The sequence below is a fragment of the Corvus hawaiiensis genome, chromosome 5, assembly GCF_020740725.1.
Source record: "Corvus hawaiiensis isolate bCorHaw1 chromosome 5, bCorHaw1.pri.cur, whole genome shotgun sequence".
Taxonomy (NCBI): domain Eukaryota; kingdom Metazoa; phylum Chordata; class Aves; order Passeriformes; family Corvidae; genus Corvus; species Corvus hawaiiensis.
In genome coordinates, this window is record NC_063217.1 from 19436699 (window position 1) to 19456886 (window position 20188).

General features: G+C 40.3%; 1 protein-coding gene and 1 long non-coding RNA gene across 3 annotated transcripts; one reads left to right on the forward strand and one right to left on the reverse strand.

Annotated features, from left to right (window-relative positions):
* Nucleotides 1-7699: 7699 nt before the first annotated feature.
* LOC125326733 lies at nucleotides 7700-15286 on the forward strand. Its single transcript, XR_007203970.1, has 5 exons — nucleotides 7700-8122; nucleotides 9074-9187; nucleotides 10061-10174; nucleotides 11190-11272; nucleotides 14163-15286. It is a non-coding gene; the product is annotated as an uncharacterized LOC125326733 (long non-coding RNA).
* Nucleotides 11786-19258, reverse strand: CCKAR (cholecystokinin A receptor). Of its 2 annotated transcripts, none has more exons than XM_048305178.1 (5): nucleotides 18641-19258; nucleotides 17642-17893; nucleotides 15283-15544; nucleotides 13528-13655; nucleotides 11786-12953 (listed from the first exon to the last, which is right to left on the reverse strand). In XM_048305178.1, exons 1-5 carry the CDS (start codon nucleotides 18762-18764, stop codon nucleotides 12385-12387), a joined length of 1335 nt encoding a protein of 444 aa, XP_048161135.1. In that variant the 5' UTR covers nucleotides 18765-19258; the 3' UTR covers nucleotides 11786-12384. The 2 variants fall into 2 exon arrangements, with proteins under 2 accessions (XP_048161135.1, XP_048161136.1); XM_048305179.1 differs by having other exon boundaries at nucleotides 11786-12911; nucleotides 18641-19250.
* Nucleotides 19259-20188: the final 930 nt, after the last annotated feature.

A 20188-nucleotide genomic window follows, 5' to 3' on the forward strand; every position in this document is an offset into this window, starting at 1 on the left:
TGTATCTTGTTAGGCCTATTTTACTTTGTTGCTGTTTGTTCTCTGTTAGGTCTGCTTCAAATTCCATTTCAGTTCTTTCACTGCCAGTATTTTTTCTCTGTGGAAATTGGGAAAGGCAGTAGAGGATTCATAGTGATTGCATTTACTGCCTTAAAAAACACAATTGGAAATTCTCCCAAAATGTGAGAGACCTAGGAACATTATTAGATTTCTACATGAAAGAAATTAGGTTAGGGAGTGGCATATCTGATTTTTAGCGTATTCATATCTTAGTCCTAAGGCAAAGTTTTTCTATGCTTTCCCTTTGAAAGAAAGAATTCTAAATTTCTCACACTGTAGCAGTTCTGTGCAATTCCTTGTTTGCCAGATTCAGAAAACAAGCACTTCAGTATACAGACAGAGTAACTGCAGAGTTGCATCTTGATGTCAGTGCAGTTTCTAACACAGCACCTGCTGCTTTGAGGAGAGAAAGTGAGTGGTCCCATTGTTCCTATACCCTGCTCAGCTTTTATAGGAGCTGCAGCCTGGTAATTTCCAGCATTGTGGGGAGGTGTACTTGCTAAGGTGGCACAGGCTGGCAGTCTGCAGGAATGCAAAGCAGGATGCCTTATGAAACCATACAAAGAAAAGGTGTTAAATCTTGTATAGACCAAGTAGACATCTAACACAACATTCTCAATAAGGGAGGAGTTTGGTTCATTTTTGTTCCACGTGAAAATGTCTTGTGGCTGTGCTGCGGAGATTACTCACCAGTTACTACAAATTTCAGAAGAGAGATGCAAGAAAATTAAACTATTTTTGAGGGACCTGATGTGGATTAATCTTTCTTTGGGCTTGTGTATCTGCCTTGACAGTCCTGCTGCTGCTCCATGCTGCTCCGTACAGCATTCCAGGGCTTAAGGAGCTGTCTGGGTTTTGGACTGTGCTTGATGTGGTGACCTCAGGTGTAAGACTGATGTTTTGTCATCTTCCCAGTTTCACACATTCAGAAAGCTTTGGACTTCCAAATCAATTTTTTGGTAAACAGTTTTACCGTGGAGATTTAATAGACATGCAAATCAAATTATGGTCTGAAAAAGTGGTTTATTATTCATTTAATTTAGAAATAATGTTGATAAGGAAAATGCCGTATTTTGGGAGGATAAATGCAATTGGTGAGTGTTTAGACTTTAAAATACAGCTCCACATTTGACCAAGTGGTTCATTTTTCAGGTTAATAACAATTTTGTGCTATTTATTCAAACAAAAAAACCCCATAATCTGGTTTTTATTGTTGTTCTATATTTCTGCCTTCAGATATCTTGGCTCTTTAGCTGTCATGAGCCAAGTGCATTTCATCCTAAAACTTATGATCTGGGTGTCTTTATATCCTGGACATCTTACAAATCCAGAGCTTGAAATAATAAATTTTTATAAAATTCTACTTTTGCACAACTTTTTACTGCCACCTTACAGGTAAACTTGCAGCAAATAGATACTGGCTACCATGATAAATGTGTTAAATTAGAAAACAAAGAATTCCATCTCCTCACTGGATTTTAGGATGGTGAAACAATAAGCTAGGCTTACTACCTACATGGGGCTGTCTTCACATCAGGGAGAAAATTGAACTATGTCATGCAGTCATAGCTTTTAAAAATGATACGTAGATCTCTGTATGCAGCCTGTTTCTTCAGCCACCTTGAGAGATACTGGTATGAAATACAGTAGTTTTGCTATTCATCTGCTGGAATCTGAAAAACCTTAATTAATCAGTTGCACATCATATTACAATCTAACTGCTTTCTCTCACCTTCTTGCATTTACTGGTTTCAACAAGTAAATTCCTTGCAGCTGGTCATATTAGAGTGAATACTAACAATGTTGATATTTACCTTGTTTTTCAATTTATTCAGTATATGTGACTATGAAAACTTTCCAATTCCATAGACATATATAGAGGGAGAGAGTGAGTCATACAGGACAAGAGGACAGGCCATTTGTTAAAAAAACACACGTGAAACCTCTCTATTGAGTACCAGATGTTGTCTTGCTGGCCAGAACTTAAGAATCATTTTGTTACAAAACCTAGTGATGTAAAATGGGTAAAGTTAAATAACAGATGAATGATAATTGCAATTCAATGTACTGCTGGACTCTACCAGAACTGAGTTAAAAATTATTATTCTCTAGCAATTCATTGTCATTGGTAAATGGTCAAGGACTCAGATTTAACTATCAAATCATATACAAGATATCTACTAAAACAACTCAGGCATGTGCCCCATCCAAGTTGAAATCATCTTGAATTTACCTAATCTTAACCAATTTGATGTGTTTTGTCAGAGGGAGCAAGTCTAAAAATTTTTTTTAAAAAGGGGGGGAAAGGGGAAAGAAAAAAGTTTGGTCAAGATACTTACTTTAAATGCAAAGTTGGGGTGCATCTCATTAAAATAATACTTCTCTAAAGATTTATGTTTTCCTTGTTTTTGCAATAAAGAATAGTTTATAGGCATTGATAAAACACCAGACCAGAGAGGCTCTAAAGTCTGTCTTCCATCTAACCATTTAGTGAGTCCATCTTGCCTGGAATGGAGCAAACTGAGCTTTAAATCCCTTTCCTGAGGCAGAAAGAACTAAAACCTGATTCTCTCTCACCTTAAATCAGAATTTCTCTCTTGGGTGATAGGATCTTTTTTCCTGCCAAAAAAAGATTAAATCTGACTGGCTTATCTCCATCAAAAAATTTTCTCTTGGGTAGTTTAATGAGAAAGCTCCTGAAGAACTCTCACTTCACCTAATTTCCCAGCTGGAGTTAAACTGTAAATTCTTCAAGGAGTGAATTACATTCCTGGGATGGAGAAATAAGAATTATTTGATGTGCACAAATGAAAAGTCATGTTAACTGAGGATGCTGAAGAACTGTTGCCTTCAGCACTTTCAGATCCTCAGTAAGGATCTGGATGTGGCAGACCTTCAGCAAAAATGCAAGGGATAAGAGTGGATTTGTGTATAAGGGAAACTGGGGACTACTGGGCTTCAAGCTGTAGCTGCTGCCCAGAAAACCTCTGCTCTGGCAATTGTGGGATGAGGAATATGCCAGTTGTGTGCTGGTTTCTACTTGCTAAGGCACCTAAGTAAGTCAGTCTGGTAATCAGCTGAGCTTTTGAAGGGAGAGGTGCAGGAATCTCAGCTTAGAGGCAGAGCTAAAAGTTCATTAGAAAAGTGAAAGAACTGTTCCCCTGTAAATTATACAAACCCTCCACTGCCTTACTACTGCAGTAAACCTATCCTGCCTGCTTGAAATGACATGAAAAATAATGATAAATGAGGCCTGAACTTTGACTGGTCCAATGGACTCTCAGCTTCTGTGGCCTTCCAAGCCCCACCCTCACCATAGATGGATGTTTGTGGTCAGAATTAAGTCCTGATGGACACACCCAGAGTAGGATTCTGGGTAGATGTATTTGTTACTAGTGTGGACAAACACTTGAAAAAAAATACACAGTTTCTTCCTGGATACTCAGAGAAAAAGGGAGTTGTCCTTTATGGATGTAGTAGTTTACGCTTGCAACAGAACCTGCAGATGTAAGCCCAAGATCATTTGCAGAGCTGCTGTTTGGGAACAAACGGCGTTAGATGGGACTGACCTGGACTTGGAGTAGAACGACCTGATAAATGTATACAAGGTTTCCATGCCATCAGCAGCACCTCAGGTACCGTGCGCCTTTATTTACACATTTCTTGCAGGATCGAGCTATTCCTTTCTGAACATTTCTGCTGCCTGTATAAACTACCTCATCCACTCACCCTCGCCAAAAGACTTTACATGTCTGCATTTTAGACCAATTTCCTCTCCAACACAGATGCAATCTATGTAATCAGTGGCCTCCTACTTCACCAGGTGCTAAAAATTTTGATCTCCTCTTGCCTTGCTGCCCAAACCTTCACCCTCCTTAATGATACACATGTATGTGCTGTCACTCCTTCCTTAGAATGTGTTGTAGAGAGTGAAATCCAGAAAATATATCTGTGTCTCCCCTTATATTCAGCGTCCCCTGTGGGCTGCTTCTAACCAGGAATTACTTGTCATATCTCACTTCACTCCCCAGAAAGAGCTGAAGGGCCCAAATGCAAGAAACCGAAATGTGCAAGCTGGTCCAGCAATTGTGAACGGTAATTAGTCAGAGCAGGCATGGAAATCCTGAAATATTAACAAAATTAACCTTTTAAATTTGATGAAGTTGAACACAATGCATCAGGAGAAGCAATCAAAAATTGCTTTAGTTTCCTGGATACTAAAAAACAGTAATTTTGTTGGTGACCTGTGTGTGAGATACTCCCCAAGGAAAAGGGGAATTGCTGGAATTAGAGATCAGTCATAGGAGGTGAAAGAGGAAGATTCATGTTAAAGCTATGAAACCAAGTAGAGGGACCTCAAGCCAGATGTGAAATTCTGCAGTATTAAAAAATGGGGGGGGGGGGGGAGGGGGAAGTGGATGTAAATTTACCTGATGGTGTAACTAAAAAGCAGGTGTTCCCAAGTGTCCCTCCTTCAAAGCCCTCCCGCCTGCTACCTGCGATAACCGATCACACAGGTGGAGAGACTCTCACAAACACAGCAAAGTGCTCAAAAGCACTTGCACAAATAATGTTCCTCCAGAGAGGACCAAGGACAAATGTAAGTAAATAACAATTCTTGGCACACATGTAGAGCCTGAAGTTGCACAGATGGCTACATTTGAGCCCACAGGCTCATGGAAATAATATCAAAGTTCTTCGGTTTGTTTTATGTGTTAGTAGATTAGAAAACATTATTCAAACTACATTTGGAGGAAGCAGAGACACAACATGAATCAGTTATAAAATTGCATTTTGGTAAGGTTATATTAATTTAGAAATGTTACTCCTGGTAGAGTTAGGAGAATAATTGAACCCTCAAGGCACTGTAGCCTAAGCAGACACGTAAGTTTGAAAATTATTATCTAGCGAAGCCAGGTGGTAGCACTGAGATGCACAGCAGGCTGCTGCTGTCAGTCCTCAAAATGAGGACACAGGAGCTCTGTGGTGAAAAAGAGCTTTAGAAAAGTGAGCTGGAAGTGGGGCAGGAGAGGCAATACCTGTTTCCTTCTAGCAGAGAGTACTTTTTAACTTCATTTACAGGATGCTAGTGAAGAGTAGCCTGTTTCAGTTACTGGTAACTGAATTAAACGCAAGCACCACAGTTTGGGGAGGGGTTTGGTTGTGGGATTTTTCGGTTGCTTTTTAAAATAATCCCTTGCTTCATTAGGTAGTTGTTTTTCTACTTACCTGACTGCAACTAGTTTTTATGGTGTATGAAGCCTTTGTCACTCCTGCTCTGTCTGATGGAGCATCATGTCCCTGGAGGCTGCCTCCCACCATGGCAGTGGTAGCAGAGGTGAGCTCTGTGTTGGCTGGTGGACAAGAAGTGGAGGAGCAGCTCTCAGCAGCTCCCACAGATGCACAGGGTGCTGGGCACTGGGCTTTGGGACAGAGGAACACAGGCTGTGTTCTCTCAGCCCGTCAGCTGGACTAGAGCACAATGATACCTTGGCAGTGCAGTTTGGACTCCTCAGGTGAGAGATGCCCAGCTTGTGCTGCTGCCAGCAGGTCTGTGTGCTGCAGCTTCTCCGTGGTCCAGGAGCTCTTCTCCATCTGGCTCCTGTGCTTGGAGCACGTGGCTGAGACCCTCAGCTCTGCCTGCCTGGTCTGTCCTGCTGACAGAATCCCTTCAGCTGCAAACCCTACACAAGGCCTGGAGAAAAGAAATTCATTCCAGTGTAGTTGTTATCTCTTCAACTCTTCACTTTCCACCTTGACTGAGTGCTTCTCTACCCAGAATGAAGTTTTATTTGCCTTCCATCTTGCTGCCTAGAGAAACCTTTCTCTGCCTCCTCCCCCACGATGTGCCTCCCTCCCATACAGGGCACATCTGCCTTTTCTTTTACTTTAAAGAGGCCAATCCAAAATTAAAAAGTGTTTGCAATGATCTTCTCTCTCCACAGACCAAGATCGTGTCCTTTCATCCTCACTATGACTTTTTGTCCCCCACCCCTCTACAAGGCCAAAATATTTCCCGTTCTCCTTCCCTTCCATTCCTGCCCCAGCCCTGTGTTTGGGCCCTGCAGAGCCATGTTTCAGCTGCAAGTGCATCAGATTCAGCTTTGACTTCAATCACCATCTTCCTAAACACTCTTCTACCAGTCTTATTAATCTCTTACAGATCTCACAAAAGCAGTATCAGACAAAGCTGGGCACCTGCAGCTTGCTTGCTCTCCCATTCCATCTCTACACTGCCTCTGTCATTGGAGGCGTCTTAGTCTTGGCCTCAGTGTGTACCAAAGAAAGTCTATCCAGGTTTTATTAAATATTTGACAAATCAGTGCAGTAGAGGAGTCATGCTGGATGTTAATAAACATTTGGGTTTTGTGGAAAACCCTGCCTTTCAATAAACATTATTTGAATTTCCAAAGCTTTTATTTTTCCTGCTTAAAAAAAAAAGAAAAAAAAAAAGAAAAAAAAAAAAGAAGGAAATAAATACGAAAGGGAAAAAATGCTTTAAAAATACCAGGGAATATAGAACTATGTCTGACAGGCTTTCCTGGACTGTATTGTTTTGCCTCAGTCAGCTGATAATATTAAAATAGGTTTCCTATTTAATAAACACAAAGGCCCTGAGATATATTTTCTGGATGCTTCCCCTGGATCTGCAATCTCAGTGAAGTAAAGGCTTTGATATTAGCAGAACTTTCTTCTTGTTAAAAATGCACTGTGAGAACCTGTCTGATAGCTTTAGTCTTATTTGCTTTAGTCACCACTGATTTTTTTTGCAACTTGTAACATGAGCACTGACCACATCTGGACAGCAAATGAAAAGCTCTTTGTCTTAAACACACAGCCTCTTCCTAATCCTGTGATAACCTTTGTTGGTCACCACAGGGTGGTCAGAGGTACATTAAATCAGTTGTAGCACCCTGGGAAGCTAGAACGGACATGATGTTGGTTTTCCAAAGAAGCAACAGCTGTGCCCTTGCTGACACAATGAATTTATTTCAGTGCCATAACTGTAGTGGTTTTTCTCCTACTTGCATGTGGCAGGACCATCTTTTGGGATGCCTGCAGAGAAAGCAACTCCAAAGACAGAGTGTCTTGGATGACATTATTATCCTTATATTCCTTTGCAATAACAGCAAGCCAGTCACAGCAACACTGCCAGATGTCCCCATAGGGATATGGGCTGAGATTTGAGCCAGTTTCAGAGCAAGGAGCAGCTCTGGTTGCTTCACACCTATCTTCAGTTTAGCTATGAAATCCTGAAGACCTCAGGTGTTAGAAGGCCCACAGCAGGTTCGTAGGAGTCAATGCAGAGTTCCCAGCTGGTTGGGCAGTTCCCTCTTGGGCATTGTCATCTGTTTAATTGCCCCTGTGGTTTCACCTCTGTGTGTCATTCTTCACTTGGTCAGGAATGAGGCCTCTTAGCAGTTGCTAAATATTCTCAGAACAAGGCCCTGAGCCAATGTCCATTCAATAATAATAAAACAATTTGTCTCTGACAGCAAGCAAAGAGCATGAGTAGCTCCATGTCTTTCCTGTGGATTTAGGCTCTGTATGTGTGACTTTTCTTCATGCCTGTTTTGTAACTCTGGTGTTTGTATGACTTTCAAAGGACATATGCAGTGATTTTTGTCTACTGTTTTAAATCAGACTTTGTATATAAGTTGCATTTCTTCATTCTATCGGGAAATTTTGTTTAATAACTGTCAAAGTAGCAGGACATCAATTAAGTGGTGTTTACCCCATAGGGGATGATTCCTACTTGATGTTTACTACCAGCTGATGCTAATGAATATGTTTTGTTCTTGTCTCACCATACAGTGGAACAACTGACATCTCTCTAGCTCAGAATTAGCTTTTTGGACACAACTGGGAGTGGAAGCCAAGAAAACTCTTCACTCCATAGTTATCTGTGGAGATGCAGACAAATAGCTCCTAGCAGGGATGAATTGCCATTAGGCAAGCAAAACAGGAGTTTTACAATTCATGAACATTTCCTTTGCATTTTTTTCTTTAGGAGATACCCAAGGCAGCCTAACAAGCATTGCAGAAGGAAAAAATAAAAAAGGTAATGCTAGAAGTAGTTTTTTACACACACTGAGACAGAAATTCTGGCACGTTAAAGGCATGCATTATTATGCTGGATGTAACCCATGAGAAAAGAGCTGGGTGCATGCTGGATGGATTGGGCATAAAAAGCTGAAGCTGTTTAACTGAAATTAATAATGCATACAGAAAAATTGACTGCAAGACTGTGGCCAGAGGGTGAGCAAACTGCTGACCTACATGCACACCTGAGTGAAGTGGTATTTGGTTGGTCCATGTTGTATTTGAAGTGGAAGAGCAAAACATTTTACAAACAAATAAAACCCAACCAAAAGTCTAAACTTTCATTTTATACTCTCTACCACTCTGATGCTGTAGTAAAAAGGCTACAGCCCCTGCTCTCACATAAACCTTTCTCAAAATCAAAACCATTAGGTTTTATCTTTCTATACTTTCCTTTTGAGAATAAGCATCTTTTGCCACTAGAAACCCTTAGTTTAGCTCAACATCTATATCAGTATTGACTGATCCTGAAGTCATCTATTCCATGCCAGAAAAGCATTGTGATGAACCATGGTGGGTGTACTGGGGTTGCACCATCCTTAGGCTCGGAGGCAGGAAGAGCAGGAGGAAATGCAGGAGCAGGTGAGATCATGGACAGGCTCCCCACCTTGCCAAGAAGGGCTTGGTGGTATCGGAAAAGAGGTCATGGCTTATATAAGAGGATGTAAACCTCTAGTGGCTGGAGTTCCAAATCCACATGCAGCTTTCCATTGAGAGCATTAAGGTCCTTTGCCTTGGCAACAGTGAAATACCTTTACTTTGACCCCTCACCAAGTGCTGTATTTAGCAGTATTGTAAGACATCAGTCTTAAAGCATGCCCTAATAATAGAGGCTGCAAGTAATAGTGACAGAAGTATCAAAGGAGGATCTGGGTGCTACTTAACGCTACACTTTTGTTTTCTGAACTAGCACATCCTGCTTGTTCGAGAGCCGGTGCTTGAGAGCCGACGTGTGAACTCAGACACAGGACTGAAGGCAGTGATTGCAGAGCTGCTGTGTTGTGGACAGAATACACTGCTTCGAGTAAGAAACCTGCTCCAGGAGTCTGTCAGCTGGAGATGACAGGGGAAATGAAGATGAGAGTGCTTTCTGGGAAAGTAAATCTGGGAAGGAAAATAAACATGTCAAAGAGGGAAAAAATCATCTACCAATTGGTGGTGGTGGGAAAGTAGCCTAGAGACTGAGAAGCATGCAGGACAAAAATCAGATGGTGTCATGCAGCTGAAAGAGGTAAGACAGAGGGCGGGGGAAAAAAAACCCTGGGAGCTGGGAGAAAGGGAAAGAAGATAAAAACTTCAGAGATTTATGGGCATTATGCACCTGAAATTCATTGGTTTGCCATTTGTCTGCTACATCTGGAAAACAGTTTGCTTTAGGGACTGCTTGTAGTAGTAGGATAGGATTTTTCCCCACAACCACTGTCAACTACTGCTAAAATGAGAAGATTTCATAGGCTCTTTGGTATGTTTATTCCACCCATATTTACTGCTGAAGATACCTTTTCAGTGACATCAGCATCTGAATTAAAGGTACTGGGAGGATGCTATGATTATTTAACAATGAAAGGACAACATTTGAAGCCAGGAATGACTTCTGCAATGCCCAGATCAGGAAAAATGGCATTAAGATGCAGAAAGGCTGAAATTTCCTGTGCTAGGAGACTAAGGCAGAAGACAAAATTACTGGATTGCAGTATTACATTTTAAAAGCTTAATTCCTTCTTCTTGCTGGAATTCGGTGTAAGGTTTGTGGCTTTGGGAGTTTAATCAAAAGAAATATTGTGTTGGTATAACAAGAAAATAGGTGCAGAGGGGGCAATGGAGGGGAAGAGTGACGCACACACAGATGGGCCTTGGAGAAATGACACATTTCAACCCTTCTCTGATTGTCTCCCAGCCACCACTCCATCAGGATCTTCTCCTGCCTCCCTCATTTCATCACCTCCAAATTGTGCTCCCTGACAGTTACGAGAGGGGAATCAATCAGAAACTCTGCTCCTTTCAGCCGCAGGTACTGGAGGCCATGGGGGGCTGAGATCTGATTAAGGCATTGTTGAAAATAGCTTTTGGCTTTCATCTGAAACCACTATCCTCAGACTCAATCAGTGAGAGCAGGTGAACTGTGCATGTCCTGGTATGTCACTCTTCAGGTACTGGAGAAGCTCCATCTATAAAAAGGAATTTGCTTTTGAAAGTGCACACAGAGCTGGGGCATGGGCTGTCCTGCAATACAGCACATAGCCAGCAATAGTCACATCCAGTATATTAGTAAAATGTGAGGGGTTTTCTCACTTAAACAACAGTTTTTAAGTTATTATCTATAATAGATCCAGGCTTTCAAAGGGTATAAAATACTTCACAAATATGTTTTCTGCTGTCACTGTTCCACATAAATTCCAAAGCAGCTAAGTTTGTTCCTTCAGTTTCAACACTGAAGGGCAGTTTTGTAGAGGATCTCAACCTGTGTCCTTAAGTGAAGTAAAATTTTCATTTTACTGTTATGAATTAAGTCCCATAATTTAATTCATTGCGTATTTGCAAAAGGTCAGATCGATGTCAGTAGTCTCAGCACCGTTCCAGGAGCAGTGCTACTTTATTAACAAGGCAGGCAAAACATTGTTTCTATGGATTGTGCATAAATAGTGTTTAGAATTTTTTTTTTAATTTCCTGTCTGTGGACAAGCTGGATGAAAAAAAAAATAATAGCCAAAGTTGTGTGCTAAGCTGTTAGGGTAAACCATTTCAGGCAATAACTGAGTGCAGAACATGGATCTGGGTGCTGGAACTCACAGTACATTTCTAATTTAAAATCATTCTGTAAAGAGATCAGATTTTCCTGATTAAAAACCTTGAGAAGGCTTATATTTAATATCCACATCTACATTCCACGCTGTGCTCAAATTTAATCTCGTCTAATAACAAGGGTGTTTAATGATATTGATTCAGCTAGAAGATAGAAACATCTCCAACAGGATATTTTCACAAACTAAAATAAGTGATGTAACTTCTCTATCTGGGTTCCACAGAGCAAAGGACAAGACCTGAACACCCACACTCACCTGTGTGCTGCACCGGAAAGAGACTGGATTCCTTGCTCAACAAAGCACTGGTAATTACATCATCCAAAGCTGTTTTTATCTGTGTTGAATCTGTTTACAAGTATGTGTAGTTGGAGAAAACAGCTGCTCCAAAGTTTAGAAAAACTGTTTTCTGACAAAGCCTTTCAGCCTTTGCTCGTTGTATCTGCCCTTTCTGCCATCCTGCACCCGATGGCTTTATTTCCCTGTTGGCATTGCCGTGCCTGGAGTGGCTGTGAACGTATTTGTGAAATGTGCCATGGTGCCATGGGCACCAACCTCCGTCTGCAGTCCTGCATCCTCTGTAAAGCACCTCTTTGCTTTATCCCAAGCATTTATCCCTGTGCTTCCCCAGTGTGGAATTTTCCACATGAGCCTTTGTGGCTCATCTAAGACCCCGCCACTTGCATATGGGGATGCTTTCAGCTGCACAGAAGAAAGCCATTCCTTTGTCCTTGTTCTGTGGGGTTTAAATAAGTGAAAAACACATTAATTTATGTTAATTTATGCTATTGCCTTAGCGAAGAATGCATTCCACCCACAAAGACAACAATATTTATTTTATTTTAAAAAAAGAAATTGTTTTACTTAAAAGCATTCATTTCACATGGACAAGCCCATTCTTGCCACTCCAGAATTGCCGTGAGAGTGACACCAAAATTATCTCAACATGTATTAGCTCAGCTAAAATAATGTGAAAATATACTACAAATGTAACAGAAAGATTTTTGCTTATGAGGCACAGCTAGTGAAGTGAAGACTGCATTACACATATTCATGTTTGAGGATAATCTATTACCATCTTAGAAATTTTAAGAGATACTCAGAACTGCATCTGAAAACTGAGCAAAGCTGTTGATGTAAAGGACACCAATTTTTGCAGTGGAATTTATGACAAATACAGCAACTTCTAAGGCTTTCCATAAAGTCCTTTATCTTCAGAGCACTCTTCCTCCTTTGTACTTTTGAAGGGAAAGTAATGTAACACTCAGACAGTGATAGCATCTATTTCCCATAAAATTCTCACTGTGTTTACTGTCAGCTGAAGTGTTTCATTAACTCCGAACTAAATCATGTTCAGCTGATGCCACAGTCACTTTCCAAGACCAGACAATTCACCACTCATTGCCTCCCCTGGTGCAGCTCAGGGGGGTGCAGATGCAGACATGTGTGTGTAAGAACATTTGGAGAGGGAAGCCCTCGTCGTTTTCCCCTCCTCTTCATCAGCAGCCTCCTCCTGTATTGCGGGGGGCTTTTGCTTGGCACAGCAGGTGAACGTGGCTAGGAAGGCCATGCGGAAACGCTTGTTCATGAAGCAGTAAATGATGGGGTTCACACAGGCAGAGGTGTAGGACAGCAAGTGGATGAAGGAGATGGGAGCCCCCGAGAGACGCCGGTCTGCGGAAGCCGTGTCGAAGGCGCGCCAGGCATTGACGCTGAAGATGGGAGTCCAGCAAATGAAAAACAAAACCACTATCACCATCAGCATACGGATGACGAGTTTCTTGGCCATTAAGTTGGCAGAAGAGCTGTTGCTTCTCACCCTCTCTATTTTGTTGTGGCTCATAGCAGAGAGCTGTTGCAATGGCATTTTCCTTTTTCTTTTGGTTTTGTTGAGGTAACATCCATCTCCATCCTCGTATTTGGTGCTGCAGAAACTCATTCTTCTTTCTGTATATATAAAGTGCTGTTTAAATAGCTGGCAAAGTATCTCTGAACAGTGAGGGAAATAAAAAATGAAGAATGCAGTCTAAACCTAAACAAACAACATAATTCATAGCTGAGCAACTGCTGCAAAGAAAGCACTGGCCTGCTTCTGAGTCAGTCGTGTTATTCAGCTACTCTGAATCCACTGTCTCCCAATATTTTCACATCTTATCTCTATGATGCAAAAGGTTCAAGAGCGTTGCTTAGTCCAGTATGGACAGAAGACAGTTTCCAAGGTTATATGCTTCTATCCTAATCTGACAATTTTAATTGTGGCATTTATTCACAAAAATGGTCTTCATCCATGGCCAGAAAAAAAATCTTGGTGTTTCTACAATAAACAAATTAGAAATTTAGTGTATTCTGCCCTGAGTCTTTGCAAACAAGCCAGAGGAAAGGCTTATTTGCTAACAGCAGAGTAACTTTAATCAAGAAATGCAGCTGGCAAGTTCATGACATAACTGACCATAATGATCATTTTTGCAAATAGAAAGATTTCCTTTTACTAACCTCAAAATAACTGTTCATAGCTTCAACTGTAACTTTAAAAACTGCATCCCAAACCTAAATGCATTGTTACCTCGTGAAGATTTTCTCTGGCTGGCATCAAATTTTATTCCTCTGTAGAGTTCCAAAGAAATTAGACCATAAGCAACCATCATTATAATCCCAGGAATAAGAAAGAGCGTGAGTAGCAAGAAAGTGTACCTAAGGAATCAAAAGACACACTGAGAATAGGGAATGGCACAAAACCAGAAAAACTCCTTTTCATACAACTGAGAATTGGGGAAGACAGGATTTCAAGCTTTTCTGAATTTTTTTCATGCCAATACAAAGTATCATTTTGACACCTCTGGAAATTTGAAGCTTCCTACTTCTTCTCCTGCTTCCCCCAGAAGGGTACAGGCAGGAACAAGACTATCATGGATGCAAACCATCTTTCATTCCACCTATGCAGCCTAGAGGAGATGGCCACTCCCACAGGGGTTAAAGGTGGCAGAAGCTCTCTCTGCCCCTGAGTAGGACTCCTGCTGTAACCAAACAAGCATCAGATGCCCTGTAGCTTTGGACAATGTAAAAACTGCCCTGCAGAAGCTAAATGAGCAGCTGCTGATTCTCAAAGGGGTCCTTGGTACATTAAAAATGTTTTAATGGTTGGACTCAATGATCTTAGAGGTCTTTTCCAATGTAAATTATTCTATTATTCTGTTTCAGAGAGATTTGACTTCCTGAGGGCCATGGCACATGTGGGCAAAGACAGAACAGCCGCAACCTGGGTTTTCATCCCTGGAGCCATGCAGTGCTCCTGAGGAGGGATCCCAGGACCGGCAATCTCTTTGGTAAAAGAAGCAGCTTTTACTTGGTTTCACATCTGCTACTCTCCTCATCAGCTTCTCTGATTGAGTACAAGCTGGGGAAATAATGATGTTTAAATGCATCCATGAGCCTGTGTCTCTTCTGATCCCTGTGACTTTGGTGCAAACTCAGTAACACACCTGGGAACCTGTAACAAGACCACAGAGAAGAGAATTTTGTCCTGTACCCTTCCTCCTCATGCTGCCAAATACCTGAGACTACTGAAAGCATTAACAGAAAGTTACTCTCTTTGTGGATATACCATACCAAAACGGTGCAGACTTTAATCGTTTTCCCCATTCCAGCTGACCTTCAGTATCAAAAAAAGTCTTACACTTTCTCGGTGCGTCAGTGTTTAGTCAACGTGCAAGGACATCATGTCTAAGTACTACTGCTGTTTGATAGTGCTGCTGTTTACTCTGCCTGGATGTGTAGGACTCGGAGCATGTCTCTCCCTTCTTCTCTCTGCCCCTGTTCTCCATAAGCGACCAAAAGGATTCAGTTCTCAAATAAGACATTTGCAGCCTCATATTCTACTTCTCTGCTGCAAAGAACCTTCAAACAAATTAACAGGCAAGGCAGCACACAGAGGGGCATTTCTATGTGTCTGCGTTTCTCAAAGATTAATCAAGGATTTATCTGAAAATATTGAAGTTTATGTGTAAATGAGTGAAAGAAGTATTCCTACTACAAGTGACAGATGCTTTCTTTACAGTGACAGTCGGGGCTTAGCAGACCATCGTGTGAGAATCATTGCCATGTTGGGCAACCTCTCCTATGACCAGGGAAAAGTCATGCAAATGTTGAAATGTAAGTGGCTCAAAACCATGCTGGTGTTTTTTTACATCTTAAATAAGCATGATGGAGTGTAAACATTTGCTGAAGGTTAACACTTCATTTTCCATAGGCTTATTGCTACCACGAAATCCCATTTTCCAGCAGATAATTATGCACTGGCTAACAGCCACTTATGTCTTACCAAGACTGTTGAATGACATCGCTTGGCCAAAGGAGCCGGCACATATTTGCTGTGGTGTTGTTATACTTGGTGAAAGGTACCAGTTTGCTGTAGATTGGATATGGTGACATGATAGTAAAGGAGACACACCAGGTTGCAGCAATCACTCTCAAGGCGTGAGATTTTGTCTGCCAGACCCTGGACTGCAGAGGTTTGCAGATGGCACTGTACCTCTCCAAAGATATGGCAACCAAGTTGAATGTAGAGACACTTACAGACACACCTATATATATAAAATTAAGGAAAAGGTTATTCTCTTGTTTTAAAGGTTATGTTATGTTCAAATGGTCTTGCTAGCCTTCTGTATGCATACAAAAATTTGAAAAAATAGCAAACTATTTATAAGCAAAAATATTTATAAACACCATACTGTTTAAGCCAGTGAAGAATGTGTGGGCAGTGGGTCTGGGTCTCCAGACTTCTCCAGACTGATATTCCTGCTCTGTGCTTCTCTTACTCCAAAAGTCCAAGAAAAAATACACACTTTGTCAAACCATACAATTCTGGTAACAGGGAAAGAAGACAATTTTACTCCTAACTATTCTCTTTGCTACTGTGGTTTATTCACTCCACTAATTCCACTGAAATTCAAACAAAGCATTTGAAATCAGTTAATTACTCTCTTAAAACAGATATTCACAGTTCCTTTTCTACTGTTTTAATTTTTTTGAGTGTACTGCTTGACTCGTGATCTGATTTTCTCATTCAAGCGAATTAAATCTATTACAACTTTTTAATTAGATGTTAATGGAGATACAAACAAGGAGAAATTAAGTCATGATGCAGAATCTTTGTCCTTCAAGTATCCTTAATTTCTTCTGTTCGTATTTTATAAAATACAATGCGGTGGTCTGTGCTTCTGTCACTGAGGTGCCCCAGTTCATCACTGTAAAATTATAGATATTTCTTCTTAACTTTGCCACAAATTTTTCTTTCAGTGAATGATTATTTGTCTTTGTGAATGTGGGTCAAACTATCAAATGCCAATATTGTTACAGTTTGCTTTACAGAAATCATCTGTAATTTAAAATTTGTCTTTCTACATCTTAAAATGAAAAATTGAGCATAGTTGATGCAATGGTTGTCAGTGTCTGTCAGATGAAGCCTCTGTTACCTGAACCTTTAGTGAGAAATCTCTACATTCTGACTCTTAAAATAAAACAGCTTCATAATGAGGAACTTTATGTTTGGTCTATTTCACTGGATTTTTTAATAAAGTAATTTACACTGTGTGCAATAAGAGGAAGATGACAATGCTTCAGTAATGCTTTATGGTATTTTTGCCAGCAATTCATTATAATTGTTTAAACATGGCCTTTAGTTTTATTGGTTTTATCTACAAAAAGGTGTTGATTTCCCATTCGCACACTTTAGGTGTGTACTTTCACATTACATCAAAGTTCTCAAGGGCATGGGTTGAAAGGGGACCTGAATTTTCTATAACTAACTAAGGGTCTCCTAAAGAGGCAAAAACTTTACATAATGTTTTCATTTCTTCTTTTCCTTTTTCTCTTCTCTTTTTCTCTTTTTCTTTCTCTTTTTCTCTTTTCTTTTTCTCTTTTTCTTTCTCTTTTTCTCTTTTTTTGTTTGGTTTGTTTGGTTTTGTTTGGCTGGTTTTTTTTTTTTTGTTTTGTTAAGAAACAAGCAAATGCAGAGGAAATATTCAAAGTGAGACAAAAATCACTTACACACACATCCACAACCTGGGCATTTTGAAACTCCTAGCTCCTGGCTCCACAACCAAAAAGAGTATGGCAAGGCATACAAAAGTGATGCTTCTTAAAGTCAGGCTCTAAAACCTGTATCTGTGTTTTATGGTCTCCTGGTGAGCTCTGATCACACCTGGTCTGTCCGCAGAGAATACTTGCTCCAACTTCCCAGCTCTGCAAATTACACCTACTTTGGCCTATTTCTTTTTTATGTATCACTGCTGCCAAAAATCTGTGGGCAGAACCTGCCCTTAGTGAGGGTGTACAAGCCCATCAGTTCTGGTGGGCGATCTGAACGCTGATAACCATCTTGTCAGTGATGGGTAAGCAAGTGCCTGTGCTGGGTTCCTCCTTAAAGTCTGACTGTGCAACATCTTCACATCCAGCAAAACACTTTTGTGTGTCATTAAAGTTAAGTGTGCGCCTCTGTGTTTGCTGGATCAGACCAAGGACACCAGAACCATGACAATTTGCACTACAAAGCTGTTTCTTCATAGTATTGGTAACTTCAATGGTGGATGGAAACAACCAGCTTTTTATAGGTCTTTAAAAACCTTCTCACCTGTCTTATTAGTCAGTCTTCAAAATAGGTATAAACTTCCCAGACTTACCCATGAAATAAGTGGCAGTTTTGCAAACAGCACTTCCAAAAATAAAATCTTTTAGCAGGTTGGGAATGAGGGTGAAGGGCATGCAGAAAAGGCAGAGCATCAGGTCGCTGACTGCCAGTGACAGCAGAAATGTGTTGGTGACTGTTCTCATCCGCTTGTTTCTTATCAGCACCGTAATCACCAGAATGTTCCCCAAAATGCTGAGCAGAAATATCAAACAATACAGCAGAATCCGAATTATCTGATGCAAATCTGAAAATTGTCACAAGAAAAGATCGGTTACATAGTATTCAACTCAGATTAATATTATATATTTCAACCTTTAATCAAAAAGTAAAAGCCTTTCTGTATTCAATTTTATGAAGGTTATGTCTTTACAGCAATGCAAAATAAGTGGAAGTGCTGCAATTCTTAAACATATTCTGATCTACCTAAATTGCATAGCATTAAACTACAATACAAGCAATACCATGTACATTTGGAGAGTCAAATACAACTTCTTAAAGCATGTGCTTCTCATGCTACTTACTGTGCACCACTTATTCACCATGGGAGATCCTATTTTATGCAAAAGTAAGAGAAGATTAAGCAATCGGAAAATATTTTAATGCATGGATTTTTTTCTCGGCTTCAGAGTGCTGTAATTTCCTATTAAATCACTTTCATACATGGTATCAGATCTGATCACTCCATTGTTATTGAATTGAGTAAAAATCATGTTTCTCCAAGTCCTTAGCAGAGATGTTTACATTTTGTGCCCCAAAGTGCTACTGTTTTAGTTTTCCACTGTATCCAAATTTTGTCCTAGCTGAATTTTGAACTTGGAAAACCAGCACATACTAATTTTTTTGCTGCCTGTTTCTCATACTAACTTAAAAGCAAGCAGTTGATTTTGCACTCTCTCAGAGAAAATGTTTTGCATAGCTCTTTCTTTCTATAGTATCTCTACATCCACCTAGAACTAAAACTGCCTGAAAAAAATCAATTTTCCATACATACCTTTAGAAGGATAAGGTGCATCATCCACACAGAAAAAAGTGTCATTTTCCAAGATGATATCGCAGAGGAAATCAGTAATATTGGTACCATTCCCAAGGAAGCTACTAGCATCAACTATTTCCATTCTTCAGTACCCACAGGTTAGCTTTGACGAAGAAGAAGGTGGGTTTGTAACTATCTGCCCATGCTTTCAGTAAACAAATGAACGTTTCTGAATGAAGTCTGCAGAAGAAATACAAGAGAGGCAGCTGTGCAAGGAAGCTGTTCTGACTCTCCCATAGGAGTACCCAGCACACAGAGTCCTGTTCTGGCTGCACAAGATTTTTTCCAGGGGCACACACAGCAATTCAGAAAAGCAAAGCATGTGTGCACATACACACTCACAAGTATGTGCACACACACACGCACACACATATCCCCTCCGGTACTTTTGAGATCCACCCTCCTCTGCTACAGCACTACTGTTGGGATTATAAACAGGCTTGGAAAAGATTACAGCATTAACCCCTTGTGAGATTGCTTCTACTCATGTCTCTGCAACATTTCTCAGAGTCAGTCCGTTATGTCACAGCCTGTAAATGAGACCCAGCGAGTGATGAGTGATAAATCTGTCTCTCAACTAACAACATTTAAAATGGTAAGAGTCACTTAATAAAAGGGCAGAGAAGAGAAAAACATAGTGAAGATTTTGCATTCCTTACATGGAAATGATTCTTGTCTTCGTATTTTTCAGAGTAAACTGAAGATAAGGTAGACTCAGAAAAATAAAAGCAGCTACATTTATCTCATTTGGTGGAGTGTTAGTTTCATAGGAAAGTGCTGTACATGCCTGATCCAAACTCCAGCAAGTCAACAGAAAAACTCACTGATTTCACATAGTGGATCAAACCTTATGAAAGTAAATTGGAATTGTCAGTTAATACAAGCAGAAGCTTATACATTTCCTCTGTGCAAGAATTTTTATATGACTTGAATACAAACTTGATAAAACTGATAAACTGTGGCATATTAGTTACACACCAGTGGAAAACACAAAGATCTCAATGGTTTAAAAGTCCTGCTTTTTTAATACATAAACATCATCCTCACTGGAGTTTTCACAAAGTCATGGGCTTTTACTTCCCAGTATATAGCTTGTTTATAGCCAGAAATGCAAATTAATATTAGAAATTAATTTCTACTATAACTGAATGAAAAATTAATTTCACATTTAAAATCCCTTTTACTTAAAAGCAGAGCAGTAACAGGTTCTTTATAAGAGGTCCTGACCCCTCAAAGCTGATATACACAGACTGGAAAGCCTGGGTTTCTTTTCCAGTCTTGCCAGCTTTGCTTTATAGTATGAGTAACGGGAATAGGTAGGTAGGCATGTAGATCGAAAAGTTACATTGGAAGTTCTAATTTCTCAATTATACTTTGTACCTCTGGGAGTCCTGGATGCAGCTAGCCATCAGTGGTCCACACCACTGCACAGTCCCACTGACCACCTTGCTGTCAGGGTGTGAGAGGCTGGCCAGGGCTGCAGAACAGTATGACTAACACTGTAAA

What these genes read in the sequence shown, in the direction of transcription:
- CCKAR (XM_048305178.1), bottom strand. Translation starts at nt 18,764, where the DNA reads ATGGAAATAGTTGATGCTAGTAGCTTCCTTGGGAATGGTACCAATATT. An exon ending in GATGTCATTCAACAGTCTTG is followed by an intron (nt 13,656 to 15,282) that starts GTAAGACATAAG and finishes TTGATTCCTTAG; the next exon opens with GTACACTTTCTTGCTACTCA. An exon ending in CCAGAGAAAATCTTCACGAG is followed by an intron (nt 12,954 to 13,527) that starts GTAACAATGCAT and finishes CTCACTGTTCAG; the next exon opens with AGATACTTTGCCAGCTATTT.